General features: G+C 36.6%; 1 protein-coding gene across 1 annotated transcript in view; it reads right to left on the minus strand.

The window, feature by feature from the left end:
* The window catches only part of IMMP2L (inner mitochondrial membrane peptidase subunit 2), a gene marked incomplete at its 5' end in the record, with an annotated part of 844,107 nt that overhangs the window by 258,183 nt on the left and 570,778 nt on the right, over positions 1-15,146 (minus strand). The window contains one exon of the mRNA XM_079711281.1: positions 13,034-13,099. Coding sequence (XP_079567407.1) covers positions 13,034-13,099 — 66 coding nt within the window. The remainder of the gene's footprint in view (positions 1-13,033; positions 13,100-15,146) is intronic.

Genomic DNA, 15,146 nt, shown 5'->3' on the forward strand with positions numbered 1-15,146 from the left:
CTCTTCTATTATCATATTCCATGGTTTTGTAAAGCCTACTGCTTATTATACTTTCATCTCAAATAGAAAATCCTTCAGTTTGGCTTTCCATCTTACTAAACTCCATTTCAGTATATATTACTTACTCCTCTTCATGTGAGAGTAAAAGATTAAATAGCCATTTACTTTTTGATGTAAAATTATATCAATTATGTAAAATTGAAATTCAGACTGCAGAAATGTTCCTTGGAAGTATCAATACACCTGGAGATGCAGCACCGTGGGACTCAGTGTTTATCACTTCCTGCTCCAGGCTGCATATTAAAATCAGGTATTGCATAATAGTCAGGAAGTAGAATTTATTTGTGTAATAAGCAAAGTGGAAAACCTCCTGGGTTCCCAGGTGACCAGTTGCAGAAGCCTGAATTTAATGACTTGCTATTCATCATAAACCAAACATACAAGTTTCATCACACAATTTCCCCTTCTGAAAGAAAATATCAACAACTATCAGGCTCCTAATAATTAATAAATTTTTAATTATTTTCACTCCAATTCTCATTTGAATCACAACAAGGATGATCAATTTCAAAATCTTATTAGTTCTGCTAGCATGAACCATTCAGATTCTCACACAGGATCACTCTGCAGTAAAAAAACTCGGAAGACATCCCTTTTTAGTTTTTATTTTTTTTTGTCCATGCCACTGGGCATGTGGGATCTTAGTTCCCTGACCAGGGGTCGAGCCCACGCCCCTGCAGTGGAAGCTCGGAGTCTTAACCACTGGACCGCCAGGGAAGTCCAAGACACTCCCTTTTTAATGAATAATTTACAATTAATATTTCTGATAAACAAATATTTTCCAATTTTATAAAACTGCATAGACTTCAGTGTCAAAATCAACATTTTAAGTAAGGGAATAATTACTGCTTGTGATTATGATGCTATTATACACATCGGTATCTATCATAATGAGTTAGATAACATTTGAATGTTTTCCATAACACAATGAAATGAACTGAGGAACTAAATTACTTAAAGGAAACAGATCCCCTAGGTTACTACCTCCTTCTCTGGACTCTCAGTTTGGTCCAGCATAGGCAGACTGAGCTAAAATAAAAGCCAAAAGATAATTGGAGTTCTATGTTGGGCTTATAAGATGAGATATAAATAGCATGAGGGTAATATTCTGATACAGAGTTTTTCCAACTGCAGGGCTGTTCCTTTTGTATTAAAAGAAACTATCTGGGCAATGAAATTTATTCTACTCTTTTATGAGCATTGGGACTGCTCTCCAGTGAAGATGTTTTGCAAGGTTCCTATAGTATATTAGCTCTTCCCCATCCAGCTCAAGACAAATATCTTTCATTTTTGGGGTATGCGGGCCTCTCACTGTTGTGGCCTCTCCCGTTGCGGAACACAGGCTCTGGACATGCAGGCTCAGCAGCCATGGCTCACGGGCCCAGCCGCTCCGCGGCATGTGGGATCTTCCCAGACCAGGGCACAAACCCGCGTCCCCTGCATCGGCAGGTGGACTCTCAACCACTGCGCCACCAGGGAAGCCCAAGACAAATATCTTCATTGTAGAGGTCCACCCATGAGGCTTCTAGCAATTCCGCAAAGATCTCAAAGCAGCAACTCAGTATTTTCTCTCCCACTGCCCTCTGCCTCATCCAACAAATAATCAAAGAACCCATGGCTTTTAGGCTAATTCTTCTCTTCTATTTAAACTATTGGCCAGGACTAGAAATAAGTTTTGTATTTTCTATTGATTTCCAAGTTAAGGGAATAAAAGTAGATAACACAGACCAAGGGTTGGCAAACTATGACCTATGGGCCAAATCTAGTCCAACATCTGATTTTGTAAATAGATATTTATTACACCATTCATTTTATGTATCATTGAGAGTCGCTTTCTTGCTACAATATCAGTGTAGAGTATTTCTGACAGGGACAGTATGGCCTGCAAAGCCAAAACTATTTCTTATGGGCCTTTTACAGAGAAAGTATACTGATCCCTGCTGTAGGTATAATAAGAAACAAATATCACAACTGTGAAATATCTTGCCAACAGGTAACAATGTGCAGGAGGAAGCAGGTCAAGATCCCAAAGATATAGTATAGCCAGCCTTTGAGTACTTGCATGGAAAGTTTTAAAAGTGTTTTTTCTTCCACCTCTTGGGTTCACTAAATATGGAGCTATGTCTTAACCTAGCAGTACAATCAAATTATTTCAACAATGACAAAAATATGATAATCTAAAATGGGCAAGACATTCTGCTAAGCTCTGGGTTAGCTCTGTGCTAACCAAATTATATCCATTATTTCATGCAGAAAACTAAATTACACTAAATTTTGATAGTGTGTTGAAATTCACAAAGGATTAGTACATACATTAATTTACCTCCTTTGGTCTTCAAAATAACCCTGAAAATAGAGAGATTTAAAAAAAAAATCAAAACTCAGAGAGGTCAGTAACTTTCCCAAGGTCACCTAGCTTGTAATCTCCTATTATCTTAGCCCAAGTGTAATACTCTTCTACTTTATCATGCTACCCCTTACTGTTCTTAGGCATCTTTAAAAAAAAAAGATACTTTTACAGGAAAAAAATTAACAAAAATTTTAGAGCAACCACAACTAATTAAATCAATACCTCAAACACATCTGCTCCCTACATGAAAATCTTCCTTCAAACATTTTAAAGAGAAACCACGGTCAATGTTAAGTTTAAACAAGGTTAGCTGAAATTGCACAAAAATAGAAGAACTATCTGTTCCTTAATTATTAAGTAATTATTCAGCCTGAAATATTCTTGAATCTTCCTGGCATGCTTCTTAAGCTTAGTTAAAAAGGTACTTTAAGACAATCTTTTTAGTTTCCTACTGAGATAATTATACTTATATGTCTTTTCAAAATATTTGACAGACTTACATTACTGTAAGCAGAGGGAAAAAAATCAATATTTAGTTCAAAGAAGTGTACAAAAGTTAGCATTTGTCTATATTTTAACTTGGAGTCCACAACTTCAGAAAGTAATACTACTAAGAAATGTAATTAAGTCAGCAGCAAAGAAGGCTAATACACTAATGCAGCAGCCAGCTTCAGATGTGATGTACTTCCTGCCAGGAAGAAATCAGATTCCAAAAGAGCACTTCACATAATCTATCTCTACTGGGGGAGGGGGGTGAGACTAATGGCAGAACCGAGGAGCAAAGTCCCAAAGCCAGCCCAAGAAGAGAGAAAAGGAGGTTAGTGAAAAGCATAAAGTTAGAAACTGACTACTATCTTTTAAAGAGAAACAAGGAAATGTGGACGAGGATGGAGCCAGATCACAGCATCCTGCTAGGCTTTCTGTTGCAAAGATGTTCCCTAATTAAGCTAAGCCAATGGGTTTCCTACCTGAAGCACCCCAGTTATTTCAGTCCATGAACTACCTAGAGAGGCCATGGCAGTGCTAATATTTCCTTTTAGACATGGCGAGTTTAGTCTGAAGAACATTAAATAATGAGGATATCAGTTAATATTTATTTTCATGTTCTCCCCTTTAATTTTCTATAAATGGTTTTGTCTGAATCATAAATCATTGCTACCCAATAATACGCCTATGGTATCTTTGTGTACGTTACTCCTAGGACTATTACTTATTATTTAGGACTTACTAAATAAGCAATTCTGGAATTGTCATGTTTACAAATAAATACCTAGTATAGACATATGAGTATACTAGTATAACATAACATACACATTGGGAAACATTAATACTTACAGATATATCTCAAGTATATATTTTTCTTTATGTAGTATTCAAGGAAAAAACTGCTGAAAGATAAATATTTGACAAATCCTTTCAATATCCTACTATGAGACACAGATTAGAAGGATATACACCAGATATACCTCTGGGAATTCAATTAGGGCTAAGAGAACAAGGGACCTTTCCTTTTTTCTTCATACGCTCCAGTACTGTTTGAATTTTCTGTACTAACCCTGTATTATTTTCACAATTAAGGAAGAGGTTGGAGATGTCCTCTTCATCTCATACTTCAACCTGAAAGTTGTCTCCAACACAGCCCAACTCCTCAGGTCGACCAGATGCTCCTCCTCCAATATTCCAGGGACCTTTGGTGGCAGTTCTTTCATTACACTGTATTTTTTTGTTTGTTTGTTTGTTTGTTTTTTGCTATTTTTGTTGTTTTCATACCAAACTGTAAGCTTTAGAAGGCAAGGACTACCTATGGCTTTTTGTAATCTCAGAATTCTGCACAGTGTCTAGCATATAGTAAATACCCTAGGCACTCAATAAATGATTAAATCATGATGCCTACTAATAATAATATCTAATATTTACTGAACACATACTTATGTGCCAAGCGCTGTGCTAACCAAATTATATTCATTATTGCATGTAATTCTCAAGAAAACTCTATGGAGTATGTACTATTATAATTTCTATTTCACAGATAGATGAGAAAAATTAAGTTTAGAGAATTAAGTAATTTGGCAAAGTAACACAATAAGAAGCAAAACTGGGAAACGAATCAAGGAAGTCTGAATTCATAGTTTGTGCTCGTAACTTCTACATCATAGTGAATGAATAAATGAATGACAATGCATGAATGAATAAATGTGGAAGAGTTTCATATCTAAAGAAGACTCCTCTTCAAGAGACAAGACGACTAAGGTAGAAAATGAAACCAGAGAACCACCGATGGGGGTGGGAAGAATACCACAATAATAGATGTTATCATTATTGGAAAAAGCAATTCAATCTAAATATTCTAGTAACTTCCAGCAAGTACTGCATCCTCCTAGGTGGAGGTATACATACTATGTTTCCAGGTGTAGTACCTCTGGAAATCTCCCTATATTGCTAAATTGATTACAGAAACGATCTCAACTTTAGAAAACCAAGATCAACATTTTTATATGTAAACTTAAGGTAACTATCACTTTGATAGTTAGAAAGAAATACCTATTGCTAGGGCATAGAGCTTTTATTAGCAATTCCATTTTTATTCATGGATATAGCAGTAGTGTGATAAATAATCATTTACAACTACATAAAAGAAAGAAATATTTCCAAAAAGGTATGGGTTAACTACCAATCCCTAATTCTTTTTTTTTTTTTTGCGGTACGCGGGCCTCTCACTGTTGTGGCCTCTCCCGTTGCGGAGCACAGGCTCCGGACACGCAGGCTCAGCGGCCATGGCTCACAGGCCCAGCTGCTCCGCGGCATGTGGGATCTTCCCGGACCGGGGCACGAACCAGTGTCCCCTGCATCGGCAGGTGGACTCTCAACCACTGTGCCACCAGGGAAGCCCCCAATCCCTAATTCTTGATTAAAGAAGAATTAAGATTCTTTAGCAAGAAGAAGGTAAAAATGTCCAGAATATATTAATAATTTTTCAGGTTCACATCAGAGGGAAGCTGATGATTTTTCACAAATGTCTCTTATTTAGTGGTAAATAAACCCTTGGACAGACTCTGGGACACTTACTTTCACAATTCAAGCCCTTACCTATTAACTAACAGCACTGGTTAGATCCTAAGTACTAAGCAAGGATGTGCCATGCTATTTTGCTTTGGAAAAATTCAGTGTTCAAATTAAACCAGGCTAAAGGGCCTTAGAGCATTCTGAAACTTGCTGTTCAAGTTACCAACAGCTAGGACCCAGTGTGTAAATATCCTTCCATCCTCAGAAGCAACCATCTATCTGGCTCCCATTTGAGAATTATAAAATAAAACCATTATTTTCCATGCTCTAAAACATTTCCTTCACCAATCTTTATCAGGGTCCTGGACACAAGCTTCTTTTCAAGTTTCTTTTTCATTCTATCCTTCCTTTTAGGACAGATACATTCCTAGTTACTAATCTACCAAAAATGCCATAATCCAATGCATGGTCTTCAAAGAGAGCCATATAGACACATTAGACTTCTATTATACAGAGCTTCTGCACCAACCATAAAAAGAAGTTATTAAACAGGAATCATTTTTAGTTTTACTGGGGAAAACTCGATTCAGTTCTCTTTTTCTTCCTATAAAGCTTCATCATTTGCTGGAACATAATATGTTTCAACCATCTGTGGTAGGTTAATATTGATTTCCCTATCTTTCTCTATCTTTCCCTTATAGCACATTTAAGATCAACAAGCTTTAAAATGTTTAATTTCTAGTGATTCAATGGCTTTTTTTTGCTAATAGCAGAAAGTTATTTTTAATAAATCAGGATGTTTTGACATTTCACAAAATAGTCTCTGGACTTGAAGAGGAATTATTATTTAAATATTTCGCAGTGAGAGAAGTCTCATGATTCTCTACCTCAGACTACTTTGCAATATCAATACTTGTGAGAGAAAGTCTTGCACTGTACTTCGCAGCAGGAAAATCACTGTGCTGTGAGCACAACACCATTGATCCCACCAGACTTAATTCCTCCCGGAGGCCACAAAGTGATTGTTTTCTATGAACACTTCTTGGAATTCTCCTGAACAAGGATGGCCACAAACAAAACAAAATCAAATTATGTGAAGTGAATTAGAAAGTAGATTACATTTACTGCTAGGGTGACCATTTGGTGCAGTTTGGGCAGTTCACTTTATGCTGATTATTCCAATGTAATAATTAATATCATCCCCTTTCACTCTCAAAAGTGTCCTAGCTTAGGTGATGAATTATATGGTTTCCCTCTTCACTGGAGACTAAAAGGACTATTCATTTACTTCATTGAGGTTGCTAACTACATGGAAGCCCAGATTACAGATGTCTGTAAAGTGTATTTCATCAGGGACGAGGAGAAATGATGCTAGATTTCATTTCTGACTGGGCTGACAAAATCTGTGAAACAAAAATACAAGTGTCCCAATAAAAAATGCTGATGCCTTCGAAATTTCAACTGTGGTTGATTCATATTGACTTGCTGCCGTTTAGTGCATTGTATTCATTTTATGCTTTTCTAAAACAGGGCTTCTCTGTGGGTCATAACAAATTAATGAGAAAAAGCAAATAACTATGAAAAACATTTTGGTGGAACTAATGGGTCTAAATATTACTTTCATTAGCTTTTGACTGCTCATGTTATAGATAAGTATCCCCATTTGGGTTAACTTTATGATGATAACTAACATTCCTAGCTAAGGCTATCCAGAGAATCAAGCAATTGCCTTGTGATTTTAATCAATGTTGACATCAAGAGAGAACATTCGGACCCCTGAAAGTCTCCTCTTTTACTATATTAGAAACAGTCGTCTGAATTCTTTGAACAAATACTTCAACTCTACTTTTCACCTTGCCAATATAATCATAATGACGGTGATTACAAATAATGTGACTACTTTTATGAGTCACTCCGAAAATAACAAAATCAAAGTAGTCATCATTCATGTCATAAACAAGGACACTTAACTACTGTTAGAAGAAGCTAGATGTGATTTTTCTCAAGAGAAAAATACTTTGACCAGTTAATTGGGTCAGATTGCCTCGCTTTAACCTATTCTCACAGCAGGCAGAGTGAGTCTCTAAAAACACCAATGCAGACCTACTAGAGAATGGACTTGAGGACACAGGGAGGGGAAGGGTAACCTAGGATAAAGTGAGATAGTGGCATGGACATATATACACTACCAAATGTAAAACAGATAGCTAGTGGGAAGCAGCTGCATAGCACAGGGAGATCAGCTCGGTGCTTTGTGACCACCTAGAGGGGTGGGATAGGGAGGGTGGCAGGGAGATGCAAGAGGGAAGAGATATGGGGATATATGTATATGCATAGCTGATTCACTTTCTTATAAAGCAGAAATTAACACACCATTGTAAAGCAAAAACAAACAAACAAACAAAACACCAATCAGATCATACTGCTCCATGGCTCAAAACTCTCCACTGGCCTGCCATCCGACTAAAATAAACACCTGCCATCCTTCCTATGACCCACAAGGTTCTGCGAACCTCTCAGACCTAATCTTCTACCTCCACTGTCTTCCTTCCCAAAGGTGCAACATGCTGGCTGGCGTCTTGCAATTCCTTAAACTCACCCAACCAATGTGTATCCATCTCAGAATTGCATTTGTTATTCCTTTGGGCTGAACTGTCCTTCCCCAGATTCTAGTATGGCTCTCTTTCCCCTCCCCTCCCTTAATTTAGAAGTCTGCTCAAATATCTTCTCATTAGAGAGGTTTACAGTAAATATCCTACCTCAAATAGCAATCCCAGACCCTACCATCACCCTACACATCCTTTCCTACTTTATTTTTCTTCACAGCACTTCTAGCTCATGACACTGCATTATGTGCTATACGTTCGTCTGTTTATTATTAGCTTCCAACCACTAAAATGTAAGCTCCATGAAGGCAGAGACTTTGTCTCTTTTGTTCAACTACATCTCTCTGGTGTCTGGACTAGTGTTCTAAATGAATAGTTCTAAGGCCTACACCATCAGTGAACTGATTACGTTAAATATAACCTGATCATCTAGAACTATTTCCAAATTTTGTGTTGCCATGTTTTGGTTTCTGAATCTGAAGCCCACAGCTCTCCCACTGCACATGATATTTAAATCAATTTCCTCTGAAAGGGTATTTCATGCAGTGTTGGTAAGAGTATAAACATACACAAACCTCTTGGGAGGGAAATTTGGCTGCATATATATTAGAACTAAAAACAACAACAACAACAGCAACACCAAATCATATGTTGATTGAATATTTCCACTTCTAGATATCTATTCTGTAAGAATAAACACACAAGTGTATGAAGACATGTGTGCAAGGATGTTCATTAAAGCACTTTGCATTTTTCAAGCTTGTGTTACTTCTATAATTTAAACAAACAAAATATCTTCCCTAGAGAGTAAGGTCTAAGCAACTACTAAGGAGAGCAGATTACAGTCTAATTGAAAGTGAGGTTTTGGGCTCCCCTGGTGGCGCAGTGGTTAAGAATCCGCCTGCCAATGTAGGGGACACGGGTTCGATCCCTGGTCCAGGAAGATTCCCACATGCCACGGAGCAACTAAGCCCATGCGCCACAACTACTGAGCCCACGTGCCACAGTTACTAAAGCCCGTGCGCCTAGAGCCCGTGCTCCTCAACGAGAGAAGCCACCACAATGAGAAGCCCAAGTACTGCAACGAAGAGCAGTCCCCGCTCGCCGCAACTAGAGAAAGCCGGCGAGCAGCAATGAAGACCCAACACAGCCAAAAAAATAAAATAAATAAATTAAAAAAAAAAAAAGAGGTTTTGAAGGGTAGTGCTGAGTAAAGGACTGCTAATCTCACTGCCAGAATCTGGGAGGCCTCAGGGTACCTGCCATACCTACAAGCCCTTTCCAAGAGGTTCCTTATAATTACAGGGTTTGTACCAGGTAAATGGCAGGCCTAGACACAGCTGACTGGACCAGGGAAGGGCACCTATCCCAAAGGCAACTGATCAATTGGTTGACAGTGGCCTGTCAGGTGGACAGATTCTAGATCTATACCTCAAAGGGGCACGCTCAGATTTCTCTCAGGTAGTTTAAACATGGGGCACACCCAAGGAAGTCAGCAGTTGACAATGGGGCAAAAGCCAACTGAAACACAGACAAGACAGGCAGAAGCAATGTGACAGCAGACAGGGCACAAATGTACAGAAGCCGGAAGTGCTGCACTGCCATTCCTGTTCTTTAGTGAGGCTAGGCTGCTCCTGGGCTCTATCACCCTTCCTTCCCCAGGTAGCTTTAAAATAAGTGCTCTTTAAACTATATTTTACTCTCTATTATTGTAATCTGAAGGAGTTTAATGAACAGAACGTTAAATTGAGGACTGGATTAAGCCTTTTAAGGGCTTAACCTTTGAAAAGATTATGGTTCCCTTTATAGCCTCTAATTATGTGTAATTCAAAATAAAAATAATATAAAATCCACAGTAAGTATAACCAAGTCCTGATAAGTCCGATTTGTTTTTCTTTGGTCATTTAATAAAATAACAATTTTTTCAAAAAAATATTTTTCTAGAGACCTACATCAGTGCTTAGCTTGCCTGCTAGGTAAACCAGTATTAACCAAGACAAAGGTGGGACTGGAAAGTCCTATCACAGACCAAAGCACCTTGCCTACTACAAGTTAGGACACCAGCCGACTAATGACTTCCAGTGGTAGACAGAGAGCATATTAAAAAAATTTTTAATATGTTCTTATATTTTTAAAAATGGGTCACAGAGAAAAGAAGTAAGCACATGAGTAAACAGTATTTTATTCCCTAAATGTCCCTTAATGTTTTTCAATGCTGTTAGAAAATCATTATAGGAATATATTCAATTATTAATTGAAAGTCCAGGAAGGTTAGGATATTTAGGTACCAAAGATTCAGAGAAATGAAATTTAAAATTTTCTTTTAAAACACCAAATACAAAGGTAATTTTCTTCTAATCAATTATTTACTAGTCTTTAGAGGCCACACAGTAGAAAAGTCTTGAGCCTTGCCACTTCCGTTCTTTATATTATTCATTGCTGCATGATAGAGGCATAGTGAAGGGGCCAGAAAGGGATGCATGTCCAGAGTGTCAGTTTGCAGGATGGAGCAAAGAAGCTAGACTTTGCAGACATGGGTTGCAGCAGTGGGGAAAAAAGGTGTAAACCTACTACATTCCCGTATCCCCTTTTCTCACCCTTCAATCCTGTACCATTAGCCCTCTTTCTAGCTCAGCCTCTCCTCTGTGAACCCAATATTTACATTTACTGAGGAAAGCAAGAACCCATCCTTTTTTTCTGAGAGGTCTGTTGTAGGACTTCTGATTGCACAGAGGTTTCTTTTTATTTTTATGTCTGAACAAGCTTTGCAATCTCACATTGTTGACTGGTCAGCTAGTGAGCAATAATGACACATCTGAATGAAATTTGTGTTACCTTTGGATTATACTATAAAATGTATCTCTTGACATTCCTAATCCTGTTAGATTACTTTAGATGAAATTTTTGCCTACTTTATTGATCTTTCTTTTGTTTTGTTTTTTAATAGCTTTACTGAGGTGTAACTCATATAACATATGATTTACCCATTTGAAAGGTAGAACTCATTGTTTCTAATATATTCATAAGAGTTGTGCATCCATATGATGGAATGTAATCAATAATATAAAGGAACAAACTACAGGTGCACAACACGGAGGAACCAAAAAACACTATGCTAAGTGAAAGAAACCAGGTACAAAGGACTATATATTGTATATTACCATGTAAGTAAAATTTCTAGAAAATGCTAACCTATAGAGATAGAAAGCAGATCCATGGTTGTGTGGCACTGGCAATGGGGAATGATGGGAACCAGAGTTAAGGGCAAATCAGGTGAGGGAATGTTTGAGGGTAATAGGAAGGCTCAAAAACTAGATTGCAGTGAGGGTTTCACAACTGTATACATTTATATTAAAGCTCACTGAACTGTATATTTAAAATCGGTGAATTATATATATGTATGTAAATTATACCTCAATAAAGATTTTTTTTAACATCTTTATTGGAGTATAATTGCTTTACAATGGTGTGTTAGTTTCTGCTTTATAATTGAATAAAGATTTTAGAAGAAAAAAAGACCAAACAAATACTCATGGATATAAACTAAACATACCATACCTCGACAGCTCCATTGATACCATGCAGGCTATTAATGATTACTTAATCTGGACATGAAAATGTTTGCCATTCATTACTGCATCAGCAAGTTCTCAAACTGTTTGGTCTGAGGACACCCTTACACTCTTAAAAATAACTGAGGTCTCAAAGAACTTTTACGTGTATATTAGATGTCAATACTTATCATATTAGAAATTAAAATGAAGAACTAAAAAAAATCTTTAGTGATTCAATGTAAAATAACAATAATAAACTTGTATGTTAACACAAAGAACATGTTTAATGAGAAGTATAGTTGTTTTCCAAAACAAGAGAAAAAATAGTGAGAAGAGTGGCTTTTTTTTGTTTTTTACATGTTTGGCAATCTTTTTAGTATCTGGCTTAATAGAAGACAGCCACATTCTCTTATCTGCTCCTGCCTTCAATCTGCTGCAATATCATACATCATGTAGCCTCTGGAAAACTCCACTGTACACTCATGAGAAATGGCAATGAAAAGGCAAATAACACCTTAGTATTACTAGGAAAGTAGTTTTGATCTCACAGAACCCCACAAAGGGTCTTGGAAACTCCTAGTGGTCTTTGGGCCATCCTTTGAGAACTGTTGGTCTAGATTCTGGTCTAGACCATTTTAATTAAGGTTCATTTTAATGAGATTGCTTAAACTGTATTGTCATTAATACAAGCTTTTTGGGAAAATAGGATTAAAAAACTTTCTGAATATAGTTTTCAAAGTATATTTAATCCCACATTGTATAGACTTGGCTGTAACTTAAAGTAAGCAATCAATATGAGACATATCAGGCTACATGAATATTTACTTGTTGAATCTCAAACATTATTCTAGACTTATCAGCAAGTAGAATAAATAAGATGTTACTACACATTGTTAGAACACCTGATTGTTACAATGTTATTTTTTAAAGCTACTGTTTTTTTCACTGATTCAGAAGCTTCTGTTTCACATTCTTTTCCATCTTCCCCCATCTCTATTATAATAAAAGCTCCCCTTAGTTCCTGTGTTTGCTTCTAAAATAACAAAATGTTATTGAATTTTTTCTAAAATGAACCTTGACATCATAACCTAAAACAATCATACTAATTTCAATACCTGAAAAACAGTTATTTAATGGTCTTTTTATAAAATGTGGTTAATTTCAGCTTAATTAATATTTATTTCTCTTGTGCTTCCCAGTAAAGGATAACAATACCATCAGTCAGTTTATTTACATGTTATATCCTGAAATGGTTGATGATACTCACTAAAGATGTACCAATTCATTTTGAAAGTCTCCAAAGGTTTGAAGACTTCAGAGACAACTCTTTGGATTGAAATGTACTTTCCATGTGATGTGATTTAAAACTCAACAAAAATCTAGATATTTACAACCTAAAATAAAAAAAAAAAACGAAAAAACCAAAAAAAAAAACCCCCAAAAACAGTTTAAGTTCTTACTTTACAATATCTCCTTCAAGAGCAATCACTCTCTTAATGATCTTCTGTTCTGGGTTTTTAGGAGACCTAGAAAAAGATAAGGTTATATAATCAGTTGTGTCTCTTGTTTTAAGAAAATGAGAAGAAATTTTACAAGAAAATACGCTATATTAAAGTCATTATAGGATCCTTTGCAACTGTGACATGACATCAGTCCTACTTAGGTCCCAAGTGAGATAGAGCTAAGAGTGAAATAATCCTTATTTTAAACCTCTGAGGGAAAAGGATCACACTGAAACTTTTCAAAAATTAAAAAAAAAATTTAATAAAAACCCAGAAGTATAAAGATTTTCATTATTAAATCTAAGTACCTGTAGGAAAGAGGATTCATACATAAAATAATTAGGCATTTCTTTAAAATGATAACATACTTAAGTTTCTTCATTTTATTTAAAATAAACAGAGGAGTTTGATTTAAACAAAGAAAACAATGAAGAGAGAAATTTTTTTGAAAAAACAAACAATTAGGAAATTCTTTTTTTCTTTTTTTTAATGTTGGTTTATTTCTAACAGAGCACTTAGACCAGGCCCACCCAGAGGAGAGGATGTCACTTCCTCAAGGACTTGAAGTTTGGGGCTGTTCTTAACCCCTTGGTCCCTTGCCACATTTCCTACTCAAAGCTGCTTCTGACCCTTGTGCAGAAGGATCAGTTGGAGAGGGGCAGGGCCCAGCCTTGCTGGAGCCTTGTCACTTGCACTCGCATCATTCCACAGAAGCACAGAGGACACAGTGTTTGAGGTCCCCCTAAACTCTGTGTTTTCCTTCCTCCAAGACCCTACCCTCTTTGGGGCATAATACTGGATAAGGGGAGGAAATTCCTCCCCTTGTCCCTCCAATCCCGGAGGGACAAGGGGAGGAAATTCTTTTAAAACACAACTAGGTTTAGCCATTTAAAGAGTATGTAATTCAGAGTGCTAAAACAAGACTAAAAGAAATTGATAGGTTGTGATATACTTAATGCAGACATCATTTATTTTAATCTATGATTAGTAGCTTATGGTAAATGTTTACTTAAGGTAATACTATTTACTCAAATAAATACTCCCCTCCCCTTCTCTTCCCTCCTCCCCTCTTTACTCTATCTCTGGGATTCCTCACTCTAGGAGAAGCCGTGTCTGTTTCTCAGCAGTCCTACTGAGAAACTCATTTAGTGAGGAACTAAGGTTGGCCAACCTTCATGTGAATGAACTTAGAAGTAGATCCTTCAACACACTCATAGATAGAGAGAACAAATGGGTGGTTGCCAAGAGGGAGGGGAGTGGGAGGTTGGGTGAAATAGGTGAAAGGGATTAAGAGGTACAAACTTCCAGTTATAAGATAAATAAGCCACTGGGATGTAATATACAGCAAAAGGAACATGGCCAATAATATTTTCATACCTTTGTATGGGTACAAATGGTTACTAGACTTATTGTGGTGATCACTTCCTAATGTATGTAAATGTCGAGTCACTAGGTAGTACACCTGAAACTAACACAATATTGTACATCAACTACATTTCAATTAAAAACAAACAAACAAACAAACAAACAAAAACCCAGTAGATCCTTCAGCCCCAGTCAAGTCTTCAGAAAGTGCAGCTGTGGCCAATAGCTTCACGGCAACCTCATGAGAGACGCTGAGCCATACCACCCACTGAAGCTGCTTCTGGTTTCCTGATTCTTAGAAAAATGTGTGAGATAATGTTTGTTGTTTTAAGCTGCTAGAGGTTACACAGCAATGGAAAACTCAATCTTAATATGTTCAATTTCCTGCCAATAACAGTTTCAGTCTTTTGTTTTAACATGTGTTTCAAGAAACAGCTCACATATCACATAAATGATCACTTAAGATGTATTTAAAAATCAGAAATAGATAATATTTTCAATTCAAGTCACATTTTGAATTGAATTACCTTTAAAAAGGAAGGTAAATGCACAAATACTAAAAAGATGAAATACATTCAAAATGTAATACTTCATCAAAGGAAATATGCAGTTTCAATAAGATTTATATTTTACATTATATCTTGCAGAGAAAACAAAATCATCTAAACCATTTGAGTCTACTTGTGAAACTTAGTGACATAACTTT

Source organism: Hyperoodon ampullatus (assembly GCF_949752795.1).
Source record: "Hyperoodon ampullatus genome assembly, chromosome: 9".
Lineage (NCBI taxonomy): Eukaryota > Metazoa > Chordata > Mammalia > Artiodactyla > Ziphiidae > Hyperoodon > Hyperoodon ampullatus.